Genomic DNA, 19,413 nt, shown 5'->3' with positions numbered 1-19,413 from the left:
GGACCTGAGGGAGATCCACGGGACTTGGTGGTGGACATGTCAACCCAACTGTGTGGTCAGCTGGGCAGGAAGCCTACCCTGCTTACTGCCTGTGAATGGAGAGGTACTGGGTGGGTGGCCTCAGCTTGCACACCCAGAAGTGGGTTCAGAGGCAGTCTCCTCCTGGTTGGTGCCTTGGTTGACACGCTCTCTCCTTGGTGCTGTTGGTTCAGTTGCAGGTCGCCCCACCTCCCAACAATGTGGACAGAGCTTGATCTTACTAAAGCTAATGGGCCACCTTGACTCCTGGCCCCCGCCCCTGGGAGCTCCATGCTCTGCTTCTGGAGTAATTTTCCCTTGACTTGTCTGTCTCTTAACCAGCTCTTATGTCAGACCCTCTTAGCACCTGGCAGTCTCCCTCCCCTTAGATTAAACACTTCTTCCCCAACCATCTACCCACTGGCTATAAAAGAGTCAGGAAGGTGAAGGATGGACACCTGACCACCTTGCATTTCTGTATGTAAGTCTGCTGTTAAACTCCTTAACTGACAAGCTAGGCTGGTCTGCCTCGTTCACTGGTCTCTTGGCTCCTTCAGCATTCAGGGAGAGTTTGCATATACAGTCCTCTTCCAAAACATCAACAGACACTACAACCTGTGTTGGGCCATCATCAACCCCAGCGGGCAGAGGGCAGGAGCGAGTGAGAACTCTGGGCACGAGGATAGGCACCAGGCATGCATGCATGGAGGGTTCTTTCTGAGGTGCCAGTGAAGAACCAGGTATGGGCAGCAGGTCCTGGCATGAGACACCTCTCTGCACAAAGTACCATGGGAGACATCGATGGCTGGCACACACTTGTGGAGCCTGGGTGGAATCTACTGTAGAACACTGGTGACAGTGGGAGGGGGTGGCCTACAGGGGTGTGTGTTCTGACAGGTGTCCCTGCCTCCTCAGACATATTGTTCAGTCTTCAAGGAGAGAGGTCTGAGACGTCCTGCTAAGTGGACACACTCATCCAAAAGGTCAGTGCCATGCAAATTAGACCCCAATGGGCCAAGGGGCATGGAGTCCAGACAGTGATGGGAGGTGAGTGTTACATCAGCAGGAAGGGCCATGCTGCCTGGGTTAGGGTTTGGGCAAGCCCAAAGCACTGCAGGTCACTAAAACGCGGAAGTGTGTCTGGGACGGTTCCATCCCTGATGCTTGGCCCCTTCTTCCTCCTCCACCCAACCTCCACAGCGTTAAGAGGAAAGTGATCAGGAGTGGTGTTAGTCTCCCTGGGCGAGAGGGACTAAAGGTCCTATGTGTCCATCCTATACGGCTAGGACCTCGAGCAGGGGGAGAAGTCGGACCGTCACAGATCTACCAGACACAGGTGCCTGGATTCCAATGATGGAATCTTCTCAAGGCTGCTGGTTCTCCAGGAAGATAGTGTCGCCTCGAGGCCAAGTCAGGGGACTGTAGCTGTGGCTCCTGCCACTAGACCCTGATGTGTGCTGTGGAATTCCCTGCTCCAAACATGGGGAGTGGACACTCCTGGGGGGATGCCCATGCAGGGAGCATGTAACTGCCCAGCCCCACAGTCTGTTTCCAGGTTGGGGAGAAAGGAGGTTCTAGGCCTCCCATGTGACATGAGGTAGCTGGGGTAAAGGGTCAGGCCACAGCCAGGAGGAGTAGGTTGTCACCAGCCCAATGTAGTCCCTGCTCTGTGGCTCCAGATAATGTGGCTATCACAGATCTGAGGTGCATCCATGCGGCAAGGCTTCTAACACATGTCTCCAGTGCTCTTGGCTCCCTGGCAGCTACCTGGGGCTGGATCAGAGCTTGGCCCTCTGCCCTCAATACTCAGCTCCTACTGTATGAGGACATTTTGTCTGCTGGAAAATCTTTTGCCCAATGCTGTTCTTCCTGTCCTAGAACTTTTGAGAATGGCCTGGTTGTTTGTGTTACCATTTAACAAACTATAGATGGCCTGGTAAAAGACACTCCCTCCCTTGAGGCTATGAGCCATGGAGGCAAAGAGATCACTGAGGGGGCTCCCACTCAAGTCACCAAGGTTCCACATAGAGCTGCCACAGGGTGCATGGCACTGACCCCACTTCAGGCCACACAGAGGACTACCGAGAAATACTCTCGTCCAGATAGGGGGCACATCGCATGAAGAGGACCCCTGTCCTGGCAGGTCAGTGCCTCCTGAGGCTACTGTGGTATTTCCCACCATGATGCTGCTTTGGGTCAGCCAACAGCCGGCTCTGACCCAATGGCTGTGGGCCACCTGGACCACCGGCCATTTGACCAATGTGTCAGCACAAACCAACTGTCCAGCTGCCCCTTTCACTCACTGGACACAGCTGTCCTCAGAAGGGCACCCCTCTGGGGTCTCAGTGGGTGACAGCTAGGGTGAAAGAGACCGAGGACCGCCCACCGCAATCAGAGCCCAGGATCCTACCCTAACTGCCTGGGTGAGGTGCATCCTCCTTTCTTCTCACAAGTGGCCAGCCTGCACATACTCCTGGGAGCAGCCCAGTCCAAAGGGAGGGCCCAAGGGGTTCAGAGTCACTTCTGGGTGATTTTATGAATGGCCTTGTCCCACCCTGGGAGGGCTTCCATGAGCCCACCCTCCCAGACACCTCACCCTGGTAAAAGTTCTGAGTGAGGAGGGATGGTAGAAGGGCAGTTGAGCTGCAGACATTCTGTGCAGTGTGAGGTGTCTGGGAGGAGACTTCCACAGGCCCCAGGACATGGGCTAGCAGGTCTCCCTCCAGAAGGGAGGCCCTGGGCAGTTCTCTGAAGCCACCACTGGCAACTACCTGCTGTACCCACCAGTTCAGCTGTGCAGCTCTGACTATAGGCACAGTGATGGCCCCTCCTGCATGTCCCCGCACAATGCCCCGGTGTCCTCTTCAGCCCCATCCTCAGCCCTTCGTGGGTGAACAAGCACCCGGGCTAGTTGTGGACAAGTAGGACAAGAAGGATCCATGGCCCTGCAATGATGCCTCCAAACCAGGACTGGACTTGGACATTCACCCCGAACTAGGGATTCAGAGACGGCAGACCCAAAGCTGAAAGAGCTGTCCACACAGCCCGCCTGCACTCTGCCCCTTTCCATAGCAATACACTGGAATCCTAGGTTGAAAGGCTCTGCTGAGTTTTGTGAGTCCTTCTGGTGAATCACTGACCCAGAAGGTGGTTGGGGGACCCCAACCTCAGTGTTCCTGGACTCTCTGCAGCTCCCATTACACTCGGATCAAGCCTAAGCCCTCACAGCAGCCCTCCTTCCCAACTGTTTTGCCTCTGCACCCCCTCCTCCTGGCCTCCTGGCCCCCTCACTGCCCTTTGGGACCTTCACACGTGTGTGCCTGGCTCTATCTTAGTTCTTTGGTTGGCACATCACACATCTGTCTCTCCACTATCGCCCGTCTCTGCCCCAAGAAGGCAGCTCCCTCCGGCAGTTGAACTGCCCTCTGTCCTACCTCCTCTGCCCTGGCCTGGCTCTCCTTGATTCGGGAACAGGCAACTGGGGCAGGAGGCCTGTCCCTCACACCCAACCCCAGACCAGGCGCCACCCTAGGTCTCGGGTGAGCTCAGTTCCTTCTGGGCTGCTCTTCCATGTGGCAGGGCCAGCACCTCTAGGCCATGGGGACCTACCTTTGTACCAGCTGACGACGGGCTTGGGTGTGCCAATTACACGGCAGGCCAGCTTGACTGTTTCACCCAGCTCAGCTGTGCAGTCGGCCAGCTCCTCCTCAAAATCTGGGGGCCCTGGGGACACATATACCATATACCTGGGCCCTCAGTTCACCCCCAGCAGGGCTAGAAGTCCCAAGGCCAAAGGGTGTGGCTGCTACAAACACCAGTCCTTGTGATTCCATACTGGGCCAGAATGGGCTCTGAATCAGAGGCAGGCTGGGTGTTCTTGGGAAGTGGAGGGGAGTATGGAGAGGTTAATGTGTTGAAAAGGAGCCTCTCCCATTCCAGGTGAGAAAGGAGACCCAGGGGTCAGACCTTCACACCTCTAAACCCCTGGGCATTTACTGTGTGCTGGGGGCCCCTGAATAAGACCCAATGTCCCCACTTGGGTCAGAGCCAGTCCAGCACCCCAGTTTAGCACATAGGGAGGCTGAGCTGATGGAGGGGAGAGCTAGCCATCTGTCCTAGGAGGCAGCCACCAGGGAAGGGGCTGGGGCCTGAGTGTCCCCGAGCCAGATGTCCTGGCTGAAAGGTTTGAGCCTGCATCTGGCCTCCACACCAGGACTGGCACTCACGCCAGACAGGCAGGGCCAGACGCTGCTGGATGCCGCTGATCTCCTTCACCCAGGCATTCTTGGTGATGACAGTCCGTGCCTGCAGGAGGAACTTGCGCACCGAGTCCTCCCGCTCATGCCACACCTCGAAGGCGCGGTCATCCCCCTCCACCTGCTCGTTCAGGTCGATGTTGCTCAGCTGTGGGGGGAGGAGGCAGGCTCACTGCCCTGGATGTGGCCAGAGGACCAGCCTAGGCCTCCCTCACACACCCTGCAGCCTCCCCACCCCACCAGGCTGTCCAGTGCCCACAGACCTTCATCATGTTCCGGAACACATAGCTGAAGGTGTCAGTGTGTGAGTCCCTCCTGGGCTTGCAGACTACCAGGTGGTGGGGGAACAGGAAGACGTGGCGGTGGTGGCCCTTCCAGGGCATCCTTGCACCCGGTGCCCCCTCCCACACGATGAAGTGGCCCTGGGAGAGTGGTCAGCCCTTGGTCAACCTGGGGTACAGCCGCCACCCTGCCCTACAACCCACCCCACATGGCGCCCACCCCAGACCTGGCGGATGGGCTCGCCCAGGGCTTCCAGGGTGCCTGGGTAGTTTTCTATGAGCGACACGTGCAGCTGGTTCTCAGCACGCTGAGGGAGGGCAGACACCGCTGCATAGGCCTGCTCCAGCAGCGTGCAGTTCTGCCGGTTCCGAGCCTTGTTGCGGATCAGCTCCTGGAAAGACATCAGGTCAGGGTGTACCACAGGGCAGGACAAGGTAGTGAGGGCAAGGGACAGACCACTTACCTTGAGCAGGGCCTGGTACTGCTGGACCCGCTGGACTGGCTGCTCCAGGAAGTGCTGTAGCGGGGGTGGGGGTGGTTGTGAGGGGTCACCAGCCGACAGCACCTCCTCTGAGTATTTCTGTGGGAACCACAGAGTGGGCTTCAGGTCATCAGGATGAGGCCCAGGGGTAGTTCATGTCACCCAGGTCCCGAGAGCAAGCACATATTCCCTCCTTCCCAGGTGGGCCCTCCCCTCAATGGCTGGTCACTGACAGGTGGGAAAAACTTCAGGGGGCTCTAGCTGCTTTACTCACTAGCCAGGGCCCAGGGACCTGTACAAGCGGGTGGGGGGTCCCTGGCAGGTGGGGAGAGAGGCAGGGCACTGTCAGGGAAAGTGATCTTGGAGATGGGCCCAGCAGCGTCGGGGGAAGGGGCACCTTGTAGAATTCCTGCACAGCTGTGCTGACCACCACCGACTCGGCCTGCACTCGGCCCACCAGGAACTCCAGGTACTTCTCAAAGGCCACCTGGTTCTTAATGAAGCACATGGCCACATCATCATCCGTGTCACAGCTCTGCAGCTCCTGCAGGAAGCTGCCATGGAAGGGACAGTGTCAGGACCCTGCCCACAACCCATGACCCAGCTCCAGCCCTCAGGTTTGAGAGGAAACAGGTTCCTGCCAGGGCCTAGTCCCACTGGCTCCTGGGATTGAAGTGAACAAGGGCTATGGGAACAGGGAACATATGTGCGTGGTGTTTGAGGGTGTGTACATGTGTACAGGCATGCATGTACATGTGTGCAGACATGCAAGGGAGTACACTGTACATTTGGGCATATATGTGTAGGTGCATGAGCACAAGCACACAGATATACATATGTGGATATGCACTGTGTGTTGTGCACGTGTAACACATTCCCAGGCATTTAAAGGCATGTATGTGTATGTGCATGTATGCCCATGCAACCCAAGCATGTGTGTGTTAGGGCACGTGAGCACACACACATGTGTGTGCCTATGTACAAAGGTTGCACTAGGTGGGACTGCTGCAGGCACTCCATGGGTAAGCCAGGTGCACACACCTGTGTTCCCGGGGGTGGCATGCATCCTCGTACAGAGATGTGGTATGCCCACAAGTAAATCAGGTCGCCCCAGTTCTTTCTCTTCTTGGCTCTTGCCCACTCCAAGGCCCAGATCTGTGGGTACGTGTGCATGTGTATGAGAGTGTGAGTGCCTGTGTCGTGCTTGCGTGTGTGCAGTATGTGGCATGTGTCCACATGTGTGTAAATGTGTATGCATGCACACAGGCCTGCCCACCTGCTGTGGAAGTGGCTGAGTTCCTGAATGTTCCGGAAAATGACAGCCTTCTGGCTAGCCACGGCGGCAGGTACATGGGGACAGTGGTCCAGGTACTCCATGTGGTGGCTCTTCAGGAATTGCAGCTTGCCCAGAAAGGCCTGCTCAGAGCTCAGCAGTTCCTGGATGACGGAGCTGGAGGCAGAGTGTGAGGGGACCAGGAATTCAGGGGCTAAACAGGCACCTCCCCTCACATGCAGCCTGGGGCCAGACAGACAGTGGAGGAACCACCCCCATAGGATTGCCCCACCACATGAAGTCACCAGGCAAAGACTGCTCGGTGCCCACACACACACACCATGGCTCCTCACCTCAGCCGCCTCTTGTACTCATCCTCAGACACAGCCTCCCTAGGGAACTCGGGGACCTCAACAGGCCCCCACTCAGGCGATAGCTGGTGAGGAACAGAGAGGGTTGTAGGTGGCCTTGGTGCTGGCCCGGCCCTGTGGGGGTCAGGTTCCCATACTCATCAGGGGACAACAATCCCAGGACAACCACCCCACCCCTGGCAGTCTAGGTACCTTGAGCCGCTTGTCCAGGTAGGCAGGGGACACCCAGCCCTGTCGTGAGGGGCTGGACTTGGTGGGCTTGGTGCGCACAAGCCAGCGTAGAGGGTGGGCTGAGTCCAGCACCTCCACGTACTGACCCTCTCGCAGCGAGATGGTGTCCTGCTCAGCCCCCAGAGGCAGGTAGTCAGCTGTGACCACATAGATATCAAAGATCTGGAGGAAGGGGTGCTGAGTCAGACCCAGAAAGGAGCCAGCAGGGCCTCTCATGGACCCAAGCCACAGGGCCCCTGGTAGTGAATGGGGAGGAAGGAGTCATCCTGAGATTCTGTGAAATTACACAACAGACCCAACTGATTTTTGTGATGGAAACACAAAAGGGGTGCTAGTTAAAGCCACCCAAGGGTGACAAGGGGCAAGCCTTGGGGATGTGGGGGTGTCCTGGGCATGGTAGTATGTCAGCTGTTCAGATGTGCACTTCCAGCCTCCTCCTCCTGGCCCCCTGAGGGCCCAGTTCCCTCCCCACCCTTGCTTTTCCTCGCCAGCTTCATGCCCCCCAGCCCACTGCCCCCGCTGCACCTCTCCCCGGGAGTCTCCATCTTCCGACTCTGAGGACGACTCCTGGACAATAGAGGAGGGGCGGGAGCGGCCATGCCGGGGGGATGCGGATGGTGTCTTGGACTCCTCGTCACTGTCACCTCCAGGCACCTGCAGCTTGGCTAGGGGTGCAGGGCATGTCATACTGGGAAGGGACAGCCCCTGTGTCCCTCCCCATGGTGTGGGTATGGGGGGCCATGACCCTGGATCACCGCCACCACCATCCTCCACCCAAGATCTGGCTCCACGAAGATCCCTCACCCTGAGTGATCTTGGCCGACACCATCTCTGTGATTTGTGAGGTCAGCTTCTGCAGGAACTCCTCCGTGCCCACCTCGGCCAGGGACAAGTGGCCACGAGCCTTGGGTGCCAGGGGCTCTCCTGGTGGTCAGACCCTAGCTCAGCCAGCATGCACTGCAGACAAGCTTGAACACTCCCTGAAGGCCCGCCCTCAGCCCAGGGTTCAGGGAAGATGGGATCACACAGGCTTGGGGTTATGCTGCCAGAAGCAGATAGGCCAACCAGAATAAGGGGCTTTAATGGCTCAGAGGTGTCTGAGCCAAGGTGTGACTGAGGGGCTACAAATGCAAGGATGCAGGGCCCAGGAGAGGGGCATCGGGTGGTCAGGAATGAGGGTGGCTAGCACGGCTGCAGGGCACTAGGCCAGGGCAGCTCAGGGCCAAGCCAGGTACAGGCTAGGATGGGGGAAGTGCATGAAGATGTTGAAGCCCCCAGTGGGGTTTATGCCTCTTCTCTTGGGTGTATCAACTTGGAAGTTTGTCTGGGAAGGGGTTTGGGTGGTTTGGGAAGGGTAGGGGCAGAACCTAAATATCTAGCCCTAGGGTGTGGAGATTGGGGGGGTGCAAGCCTCCGTGACTGGGGTCAGGGGTGAATGAGGGCCACTGAGGGGATAGGTGCAGGTCACCTGAGAAGTGACCCAAAGGTAAGTGATGGGCACACAGCTCTGTCCTCTCTTTTTCTGTGCAGATCAATACTTGTCATAGAAAAGTGAAAAATATACCAAGGTTCCAGAATATACTGTGCAGGTGCCTGGGAAAGGGCTGGACACTTAGTCCACTCTGACTGGGCAACCATCTACCCCTCACCTGGGCACCACACAGCCAGCTGGATGGCTGGACGTGAGAGCTGAGCCAAGGACTGGCCAGGCACGAAGGCAACCAGAGCTCAGAATGGGGCCCAGAGGGGCATCTGAGGAGCCCCAGCCCAAAGCTGGGAGAGTGAGTATTGTAGGCCACATGGGGTCAGGCAGTGTCCTCCACCCCCCACCCCAAATTAGGAATAGGCTGCCTGAGTGCCCCCATACCTTTTTGCCCAGCAAGATCAGTGAAACCTGCAGGTTCCAGCATCTGTTCAGAGATAGCTTGGGTCCTAAAGAGGATGGAGGTGTCCTGAGGGCCTGGGGTAGGCCCACCATCCATACCCTTGGGAGGGAGTCTGAGTGCAGTGGGCCAGGTGCCACGGTTAGGCCCTGGGGAACACTGATTTTATAATGGGGAAACCAAGGCACAGAGAGATTGGGGGCTGGCCCAAGCCACACAGCTTACAAGGGACAGAGCCAGGCTGTGGCCCAGGGTGGGGCTCCCTTTCCAACAGTGTGCTATCCCCTACCCCAGGGCCAGGGCCCCCAAGCCACCCCTATTAGCTCTGGTACAGCCTCTCACTCACCCTTGAAGAAACGTAGAGATGAGAGCCTCCTTCACCCCAGCTGTCTCCCCCGCTTCCTCTGCCTCCTTGGGCACTGTCAGAAGGACAGGTGACTGCCAGGATGATGCCCAGCCCGCTGAGATGATTTTGGTGGGGACCTCTGCCTGGGATGTCTGGGCCACCCCCACCTGGGGGCCTCAGCCCATCTGTTCAGAGCCTCCAAGGAAGGCTGTTCCTGGCATCCCGACTGGGCCTACACCCACCCCACCCCCAGTGTTAGGGGCAGGAATGAGTCCACACTTGATGCTCCACCCCACAGAGGGGCTGAACGGGGCCAGGAAGAGACTGCTTGGGGCCTGTGCTTGGGGAGGGGTCTCGGTGGAGTCTCAGCGAGGGGGTGCAAATCCCCAGTGGTGGCAGCTCCCTCCCACACCCACCAGGACACCCATGCCCACTCACGGCCAGAGACATGTAGGCTGGCAGAGCAGAGGGCCTGGCCAGCAGCATTGGACGCGATGCAGTTGTAGATGCCCTGGTGCTGTCGGCCCACATCCAGGAGGACCAGGCTGTGCTGCTGGGCTGAGCTGGCCACCGTGTAGCCTGGTGTGTCTGGGCCAATCCACAGCACCCGCTCTGCCTCCTCCCGCAGCCAATGCACAGCCGGGGCCGGCAGACCTGGGGCAGGAGTGGACGATGGACAGTCAGCCCCCACTGAGAAAGGGGCTCTAGCAGGGTGCCTCTCACCCTTTCTGGGGGTTCCTGAGATGGGCAGGGGCTGCTCTGAGTCCTCTGGAGGTTCTGAGTGGGGAAGAGGCTGCTCTGAGCCTCCCTGGGGATCCTGGGTGGGGAGGGCAGGGTGCCCTACCTTCAACCTTCACGGAGAAAGTGATGCTGGAGCCCTTCTTCACCTTCTTGGAGGTGAACTTCTCCAGGAATCGGGGCGGTACCAGCTGTTGCTGCACAACTGGGGAGACACAGACGGCTGCTGGTAACCAGTACAGAGCCACAGCCCTATGTGGTGCCTGGGCTCTGCCACTCCCTTCAGGCCCAGACCCCCACCGGCCCGGGTGGCTGTCCCTGCAGCCTGTTCCCAGTGTGCTTCTCTCCCTCCACCTGATAGGTATCCCCACACCATCCTGCTGAACCTCCGGTGCCCCTCTGCGGGCCAGGACTCTGCTCACCTGCTGCCAGCTTCTCTTCTGCATCACTGGGGCCTGAAAGAGGTAGGAAAGTCAGACCTGAAGTGTGATGGTGCCTCCTACCTGGGCCAGGGCCTGCTCAAAGGGTGAGGTCCCAAGGATACCCTCCCGTTCCTGTACCCAGCACCTTCTTGAAACCAGGCAGGGAGCTATCTGCTCCCCCACTGCACTTCTGCACACAGGGTAATGACCGTGGGCCTAATCCCATGCTTGCCATTGGGGCGGGGGGGGGGGTGCGGTAGGGAGAGGTGTAGGCAGACATCAGTCCCAGCAAGCACCCACCTCGGACCAGTAGCCGAGCAGATGAGTAGGCAGCGCCCACGGTGTTGCTGACATAGACCGAGTACTGGCCAGCATCCTCTCCAGTGACTGAGAGGATCTCCAGGGCATGCAGTGTCTTCTTGTCCACCATGCGAATGTGTGTGGAAGCAGCCAGGGGCTGCCCATCTTTGAACCAGTACAGGCGGGGCACTGGGTAGCCTTGGTACCATAGGGAGAGTGGTCAGCACAGGTCCCCTGCCAGTGGGCACTGTGCCCTCCCCCTGGCCTGGAAGGAGAGGATCCCTGGAGACCCCTTGGGCCATGGTCACGGTCTGACCTCTGCTGGGGGGAGGCAACACCTGGCCCTCCAGACTTATTCCCCTCACCTTTCACCTTGAGCTGGAACTTGGCCAGACGTGTGCCAGGGGCCACCTGGAGGTCTTTCAGCTCCTCCACTATCTGGGGCAGCTGTCCCTCCTCTGACGTAGACTCTGCACCCTCCTGCTCATGGCTGACAGAGAATATAGAGGCAGTGTGATGTGGACAGGTGAGGGGCCCTGGTGGGATCAGGCCTAGATGGCTTCCCAGGTCCCCCATTAACATGCTGGACAGAGGCCACATGGCCAGGTGAAGCCCCCAGGTCTGGGATTCTGTCACTATAAGCCAGCACAGCCACCCACACTCCAGGGCTAGGGCTGCCAGACTGCTGGGCACTGCCCATCCCTGAATGGCTCCCACCTGGACAGGTAGCCTTGGGCGCTGAAGTAGGATGAAGTCTCTGTGGCATCTGCAGCAGTGTCGTAGTCAGTGCTGGTCACTAGGGATGAAGTGTGAAGCTGGAGCCAGGCTGTGCCTCCTCTGCCCAGGCACAGCCCCACCCCAGGGGCCACCTGGTTCTCACTGCACAGCTGTCCCTGAGAACCACTTATTCTGAGTCAGAAGTTATGGGGACACAGCTACCCTGTGGCCCCTCCCTGCCCCCCCTGGCTGTTACCAGTCCAAGTTCCAGGCCTATAACTAAGTACATGACCCAACAAACTGCAAACATGGGGTGACTCTGGGCTTCATAAATGGCAGGCAGGGACAGTGGCTGCCTCTTCCCATTCTGTTGCACTAGAGGACAGAGTCTGCTGTATCTGGGCCTCAGCTGGGGCTTCCACTCATAGCCACAATGGTGCCTCAGGGACTGGATGTTTGTGTGCCCCACCCCCAATTCACTGGGAGGTGGGATCTTTGGGAGGTGACTAGGTCATGAGGGTGGGGCCATTAGAAATGGGGTCAGTGCCCTATGAAAGAGATCCCACAGCTCTCCTCACATCATGTGAGGACACAGCGAGGAGGGGCCACCCACCACTCAGAACTCAGCTGGCACTCTGATCTTGGACTTCCAGCCTCTAACACTGAGAGACACTCATGTACTCCTGTTGTTCAGAAGCCACCCAGTCTGCAGCACTAAGTTAGAGCAGCATGAATTAAGACACCCTCCCAGCTGAAAGAATCCAAACAAATAAACAAAGTACATGAAACAATGGCAATGATGTTATGATTCATTGTAAGTAATATCTATTTGGTGTTGTACTGTTCCTGGCACAGAGCTCCTAAAACTCTTGGAGTTTCCTTCACATTCATAACAAGCCCCTGTCAACCACACCTGAGTTTATGTGAATGAGGAGATTTTGTTACGCCACTAAGGATGGGAACTGGTTGCCAGGGGAACCAACCCTGTGACCAGGGGGTCAGAAGCTTCAGTCTCTGGAGGGAGGGTAGAGGGGCTGGAGGTTGACTCAATCATGCCTGTGTAATGAAGACTCTGTGAAAACCCGAAGGGCTACAGTTTGGAGAGCTTCCAGGTCAGTGTATACAAGGAGATAAAGGGAGAGTGGAAGGTTCAGAGAGCAAAGAAGTCCCTGGCCCCTTCTCCATGCTTGGCCCTACACACCTCTTCCATCTGACTATTCCTGAGCTATGTCCTTTAGAATAAGCCAGCAACCTAGTGAGTAAATGTTTGAGTTCTGTGAGCCACTCTAGCAAATTACTGAAACCTGAGGAGGTGGCTGATCAGTCACAAGCACAGGGGACAACCTGGGCTTACCATTGGTATCTGAAAGCAGGGTACTCTTGTGGGACTGAGCCCTTCACCTGTGGGGCCTGATGCCATCTCCGGGTAGGTAATGTCAGAACAGGGTTAAATTGTAGGTCAACCAGCTGGTGTTGGAGAATTGCTTGTCATGGGGAAAACCAGAACTGGGCACAGAACCATCAGAATGGTTTTCAAGTCACTCAACATTAAGCAAGTAAGGACATTGATCCCTTACAGAGAGCAAACAAAGGTGAGCCCTGTGATTGCCCCAGCTTCCTGCCTCCAGTTTCCAGGCCTCAGAGAGGAAACTGAGGCAGAGCCAGGTTGAGGGGACAGAAGGTAGTCAGAGTCCACAGTACAGAAAACCAGAGCTGAGGAAGCGGCACAGAGCCCCTCCCTCGAGAGGTCATCAGCACGCACCCTTGGGAGGGAAGAGCCCCCTGAGAGGCTGGGGGTCAGTGCAGGAGGGGCACAGGGCCACAGAAAGACTGGAAGGAGCTCCTGACTACTCTCTCCCCAGGACAGGAACAACTTCTTCTAAGGAAGTCCCTGTTTCCAGAGCCCAGCTCAAGGAGACCCACAGGAATGCACCGCATCGGCTCCCAGCAGAGCGAGACTCACGGTGTCAGGCACCCCGTCACAAGCCACCAGACACACAAGGAGGTAGGAAAACAAGACCTACCACATGGAGAATAATCAATCAGAACTGATGTGATGTTGTAACTGGCAGAGAAGGACATTAATGTGGGTATCACACGGTATTCTGTGTGCTCAAAAAATTAAGTAGAGATATAGAACATGGAGAGAAGACTCAAGTAGAAGTTCTGGAGATAAAAAATACAGTAGATGAGACTAATAGCAGGTTAGATACTAAGAAGAAAAGAACAATGCAATAAAAAAAGCCAAATGAAATGCACAGAGAAAAAAGTTTTAAAATTAAAAGTATCAGTGAGCTTGTACTATAGCTTCACGTGGCTTGATATATGTATAACTGAAGTCACCAAACAAAAGGAAAAGGAAAAACATTTGAAGAAATAATGGCAAAAACACCCCAAACTTACTGAAAACTATAAACCCTAAATTCCAAGAAACTTAATGAACATAAAGAACACCAAAGTATACCAAAGTATATCATAATCAAATTACTCAAATCCAAGGATACAAAGAAAATCTTTGAAAGTGTCCAGGGACCATTTTTGCAGAAATTGACAAATTGATCCTAAAATTCATAAAGAAAAATGCAAGAGATCCAGGTTGTTCAAAACAATCTTGAAAAAGAATAAACTTGGAAGACTAACATTTCTGTATTTCAAAACTTACTGCATAGCTACAGTGTGGCAACACCATAACAACAGATGTTCACACCAGTGGGATGGAAGTGAGAGTCAGAAAGAAACCCACACATTCTGTGAGAACAAATTTGAAACAAGAGTAACAAGAGTTCTGAGATAATTTTATGGCAAAAAATTGTCTTTTCAACATGCTGCTGGGACAACTGGATTTCCACATGAAAAAAAAAAAAACAAAAAAAAACCCCGAAGCTGGGCCCTTACCTCACACCATATACAAAATAAACTCAAAACAGACCACAGGCCTAACTGTAAGAACTAAAAGTATAAAACTCTTAGAAGAAACCATAGGTGTAAATCTTCATGACCTTGGATTAGGCAATGGATTCTTAGATATGACAACCAAAGTGCAAGCAACCAAAGAAAAAGTAGATAAACTAGACTTTATCAAAATTAAAAAGTCATGCATCAAAGGACACCATTAAGAAAGTGGAGAGACAACCCACATAATGGGAGAAATTATTAAAAAATCATACATCTGATCAAAGTTTAGTACCCAGAATATAAAAAGAACTCTTACAAGTCAAAATTAAAAGGAACAAATATCCCAATTTAAAAATGGCAAAAGATTTTAATAGAAACTTACCCAAAGAAAACGTACCAATGGCCAATAAGCACATGAAACAACACCTAAAGTCATTATCACTAGAAAATGCAATAAAAATCACAGTGAGACACCACCTCACACCCCTTAGGGTGGCTGTTACTTAGAAAATCAACATAACAAGTGCTGGCCAGGATGTGGGGAAACTGAGCCCCCTACATCGCTGCTGCTCGGAGTGTGAAATGGTGCAGCTGCTGTGGAAAACCAGTTTGAAGGTTCCTCTAAAGGTCAATGATGCCGTCACCATGTTACCCAGGAATTCCACTCCTAGCTACAAACCCAAGAGAACTGAAACCCATGTGCACACAAAAACTTGAACATGACTGTTCATAGAAGCATTATTCATAACAGCCAAAAAGCACTGAGGGATAATGTCATGCAATGATTGGATAAGAAGTTCATGTGCAGTGGAATATTTTTCAGCTTTATATAAAAGGGAATGAAGTACTGATATATGTTACCATATGGATAGATTTAGAAACATGCTCAGTGGAAGAAGCCAGGCTCAAAAGGCCATATGTTGTATGATTCTACTACGTAAGATGTCCAGAATAAGCAAATCCGCAGAGACAGAAGTGCATTAGCGGTTTCCAGTGGCTGGGGGGTCGGGTGGGGTGGGGTGGAGTGTGATGGCCGATGGATGCGTGGTTTCACTGGGGATGATGAAAATGTTCTGGAACTAGTTGTCAGTGATGGTTGCACAACCTTATGAATATACTAAAAACCAATGTGTTATACATTTTTCTATAGCAATTGCACTTTATTTTGGGGTGGGGGAGAGTCCTGTGGAAACCACATGAGCGTGGTGCTTTTGGGGCAGGCAGGAACTCCTTGACATTTCTGTGGTAACTGGACTGTTTAGACTTTCTCTCTCACCTGGGGTGAATTTTGGGTGCCCGAGGATTCTGAGCCAGAACCAGCTTCCTGGGTGTCAGATAAGCGCATCCCCATGGGGCCCCACACCCAGCGGGGAGCCTTCAACAAGGTGGGCAAGCACTCTGCATCTGCCTGCTGTCTGGGAATTCTTTATATATTTTTAAATGTTGAATTTTATGGTGTGCAACCATCTAAAGGAGTTCAAATCCCAATAGAAAAGACAAGCTATACAGAGAAACAACAAATAATGCCATATTTCTCACTAGAAGCAATGCAAGTTAGCAGACAATGGAGCTACATCTTTAAAGTATGGACAGAAAAAGCTGTCCTAGCAAAAATATCTTTCAAAACAAAATAAAAATAAGAACATTTTTTCAGACATACAAAAGTTGAGAGACTTCCAGCATACACAGTCTACAAAAAATGTTAGAAGATGCTCTTCGGGCAGGAAGAAAGGGACACTGGGTGGAAAGAGCTAGGGAACAGAAGTGTCGTGCATGACACCTGTGTGTACTCCCATTCATTTAAGATAGTGGACTTGTTATATACCCCATATACCCTTCACCCAGTTTCTGGCAAGGTTAACTTTTTTCTGAACTATATAAATGGTGACATTGATCCACCTGCCAACCTGGTTCAGATTTTATAAGGCTCACATGAACTCCATTGAGTGTGCATGTATTCATGCAATAACATGCAGTTTTATGACACCTGTTGCATGTGTTAATAACATGTTCCTTTACCTTGCTGAGTAGCACTCCATAGGACACAGTTAACCATTCACCCCCTGAAGGACATGTGCATCATTACTAGTTTTTGGCTATTAGGAGTAAAGCTACTATGAGCATTTGGGTAAAGGTTGCATTATGAATTTGAGTTTTCATTTCTTGAATAAACGCCCAATAAAATAATTGTTGGGCCACATAGTAAGTACATGATTAGTTTTGTAAAAACAGACACACCGAGTTCTGGAGTAGTTGCACTAGTTTCCCCTCCCACCAGCAGTCCATGGGGGCATCCCCTGGCTCCACCCCTGCAATGCAGGGCTGGCAGCACCATTTTTATGTTAGCAACCCAGGACCGTGCAGAGGCACCCTGCTGGGCCCTGATTTGCATTTTCCTGTCAGATACCTTCCACACACTTATTTGCCATCTCTATGTCCTTTCCCATGAAATGTCTGCACACACTCCTGTCTTAATTGGATTTTTATACATTTTTTACTCTTTAATATTGAGCATTCTTTATATGGCTTAGATAAAGTCCTTTATAAGATGTATGGTTTGCAGATATTCTCTCCCAGCCTGCAGCATTTCATTCTGCACACCAGTCTTTCTCAGAGCAGAAGTTTTTTAACTCTGATGACATCCATTTTATGATTTTTTTCTTTTATAGGTCAAGTATACAATGGCTTTTCCTAGTCCTAGGTATTGAAGGTTTTCTTCTATTGTTTTTCTAAAATTTTATATTTTACATTTAGGTACAAAATCCATTTGAGTTAACTTTCATATAAAGTCTAGGTTCTTTTTTTTTCCTTATAAATGTCCAAATTACTCCAGCATCATCTGTGGAAATTCTATCCTTCCTCTACTTAATTGCTTTGCACTTTTGTCAAAAATCAGTCAGACACATTTGTATGGATTATCACATGGTCTTTTCTGTGACCATCCTCCATCCTGAAGCTGTCTAGGGGCCTGCCAGGAGCCACCATTTAGTGATTTATCAGCTAAGAATTTCAAGAGACTTAGGAGCTATGAGCCAGGAACCAGAGATGGGACCTGATATGTATTCCTATTGACCACAGTGCCATTGATCACCCACCACACCCCTGGACACCTCCAAAACTTCCTGGGCCCCTCCTCAGCCCTGACACTTCTCAAGAAGTTAAGGTCCCCAACCCCACCCCAGGGGGCTCCCAGAGAGCTCTCCACCAGCCGCAAGACCCTGAAGCCCCAAATCTGGACCATCATCCAATCCCACACTGCCCCTCCCAGACAGGAGCCCCCAAGCCACCCACCCTGGGTCAGCAAACCAACGACCACACTCACAGTCCACTCGGAGCTCGGCCTTGGTGGAGGACACACCCACGCTGTTCTCAGCCAGGCAGCGGTAGACACCCATGTCTGCAGGTACCACAGCTGTAATGATAAGCTGGTGGCCACCCTGCTGGTCATCACTGATCATGTAGTGGTCGTCTTCCTCCAGCACCCTCCCATCCTTGAACCAGCGCACGCTGGGTACTGGTTGGCCTGTCACCACACAGTCGAAGCTCACAGGGTACCCGTCCAGCACCTCCTGGTTCTGCAGCTCAGTCAGGAACACTGGGGCTGGGAGGGGTGGGTGGGGCATGCACATTAGCACCAGCCCTGGCCCCCTGATCACCTCAGCTGTGGCACATCCACACATGTGACGCAACAGCCCCCATTCTACTGAGAGCACTCAGAGACCAGATGGCCAAACAGTTCTTCCCTCCTCCCCATTCTCCCAAGCCACCCTGTGGCCAGAGGGACAGCACAGGGATGGGGGAGGAGGGGACATGGAGGGAGGACCACAGCAGTACAGCTGGGAGTCCAGGGTTTGAGGCCTCATGCTCAGAACTGGAGGGAGAAAATTTCAAGACACAACACTGTAGATTAACAGCACCTCTTCTATCATTTCTAGGGACATATAAGTAAACAGTGGAGTGTCTTTTTAATTAATTTTATTTGCTGGAGTGGGAAATGGGGTGTGGGCCAGACCACATGGAAGCCCACCTTTTATATAGATTGTATCTCAAACCCTTGTGGAGAAAGAAAACAGAAGCAGGCATTCCTTCAGCCAGTTCACAGATGAGAACACTGAAGCTCTGACAGGCTAGCTAGTAGCAGGCAGAGCTGTGGTGCAGATAGAGCTTTAACCACATCAGATCCAGGGTTCTTCTAAGCTAAGTGGGTGGCATCTGCCAGGGGCCAGAGCCTTGACCTCTCAGCTGACTCTGATCACCCACCAGCCTTGCCCCACCTCTCCTGCCCTACCCCAGGCAGCTTACAGACTCACCAGACTCTGTGGTGCACAAGCTGGGCACTGGCTCCAAAGGCGCCATGGGGACGAGGGACACCTTGGCAATGCGTATTTCCACTCCCTGGTGCCCCTTCTCTGACAGGCTGATGTCCACCCCAATGCCCAGCATTCGGAACATCTCCTGGAAGTGGGTAGCCGCCCGGCGGGCCTCAGCCAATGTCTCAAAGCGGATGCAGACTGAGTGTTCATCTTCACGGTATGTCTGCCAGTCCCCAGGTTGCTCGGGCTCTGCTGAGCCCTCATCTGCACTCAAGAAGATCTCCTCGTCTGAAACCTCCGCCGGGCCTTTGGTGCAGAAGAGGTGGTGCAGACGCCGGGCTGCCCGGCGGAAGGCATCATCCAGCTCACTGCCAGAGGAGCTCTCAGTCTCACTCTCCATCCTGCTGATGACCACACGGGCGCTGTGGACTGCACAGCCAAACTTGCTGCTCACCTGGCAGGTATAGCAGCCAGCATCGGCTTGGCCCACACCAGTGACCAGCAGAGAGCAGGTGCCATCCCCTAACTGGTCAATGTGGTGGTGTCGGCCATCAGTCAGCTCTACGCCATCCTTCAGCCAGTGAGCCTGCACATCTGCCTTGCTGGACACTACACACTCCAGATGCAAGACATCCCCCACCTGAACTTCAGTGTCCCCAAAAGTGCTACAGAATACAGGCCCCTCCTGTTGCCTCATCTCCTTCCGCACCCTGTAGCCCTTGAAGGCAGCCTGGATCTTCACGGCTGCCTTGTCCAGGGATGGGTCACCGAGGTCCTCACCACTCCACTCTCCTGGTGGCAGGCACACTGTGGCCGGCTGCTTTGGCTGCTTCTGCAGCTTTCCAGAGGGGGCTGCTGGGGCCCTGACCTGTGTGTACAAGTCAGGT

At 53.8% G+C, this 19,413-nt stretch overlaps 1 protein-coding gene across 1 annotated transcript in view; it reads right to left on the bottom strand.

The window, feature by feature from the left end:
- The window catches only part of OBSCN (obscurin, cytoskeletal calmodulin and titin-interacting RhoGEF), a 97,725-nt gene that overhangs the window by 11,187 nt on the left and 67,125 nt on the right, over positions 1 to 19,413 (bottom strand). Inside the window, 21 exon segments of the mRNA XM_045850500.1 lie at positions 3,628 to 3,741; positions 4,245 to 4,422; positions 4,538 to 4,696; positions 4,783 to 4,947; positions 5,020 to 5,136; positions 5,435 to 5,591; positions 6,314 to 6,487; positions 6,664 to 6,746; positions 6,874 to 7,074; positions 7,438 to 7,577; positions 7,717 to 7,836; positions 8,780 to 8,844; positions 9,142 to 9,214; positions 9,580 to 9,795; positions 9,986 to 10,084; positions 10,302 to 10,334; positions 10,602 to 10,799; positions 10,967 to 11,091; positions 11,319 to 11,397; positions 17,536 to 17,814; positions 18,524 to 19,394. Of these exon segments, the coding sequence (XP_045706456.1) occupies positions 3,628 to 3,741; positions 4,245 to 4,422; positions 4,538 to 4,696; positions 4,783 to 4,947; positions 5,020 to 5,136; positions 5,435 to 5,591; positions 6,314 to 6,487; positions 6,664 to 6,746; positions 6,874 to 7,074; positions 7,438 to 7,577; positions 7,717 to 7,836; positions 8,780 to 8,844; positions 9,142 to 9,214; positions 9,580 to 9,795; positions 9,986 to 10,084; positions 10,302 to 10,334; positions 10,602 to 10,799; positions 10,967 to 11,091; positions 11,319 to 11,397; positions 17,536 to 17,814; positions 18,524 to 19,394 (3,646 nt within the window).

This window comes from Phyllostomus hastatus, unplaced genomic scaffold, assembly GCF_019186645.2.
Source record: "Phyllostomus hastatus isolate PE091 unplaced genomic scaffold, TTU_PhHast_1.1 phas_contig_81, whole genome shotgun sequence".
In the NCBI taxonomy this organism is placed as follows: domain Eukaryota; kingdom Metazoa; phylum Chordata; class Mammalia; order Chiroptera; family Phyllostomidae; genus Phyllostomus; species Phyllostomus hastatus.
This window is presented reverse-complemented; position numbering and strand designations above follow the sequence as displayed.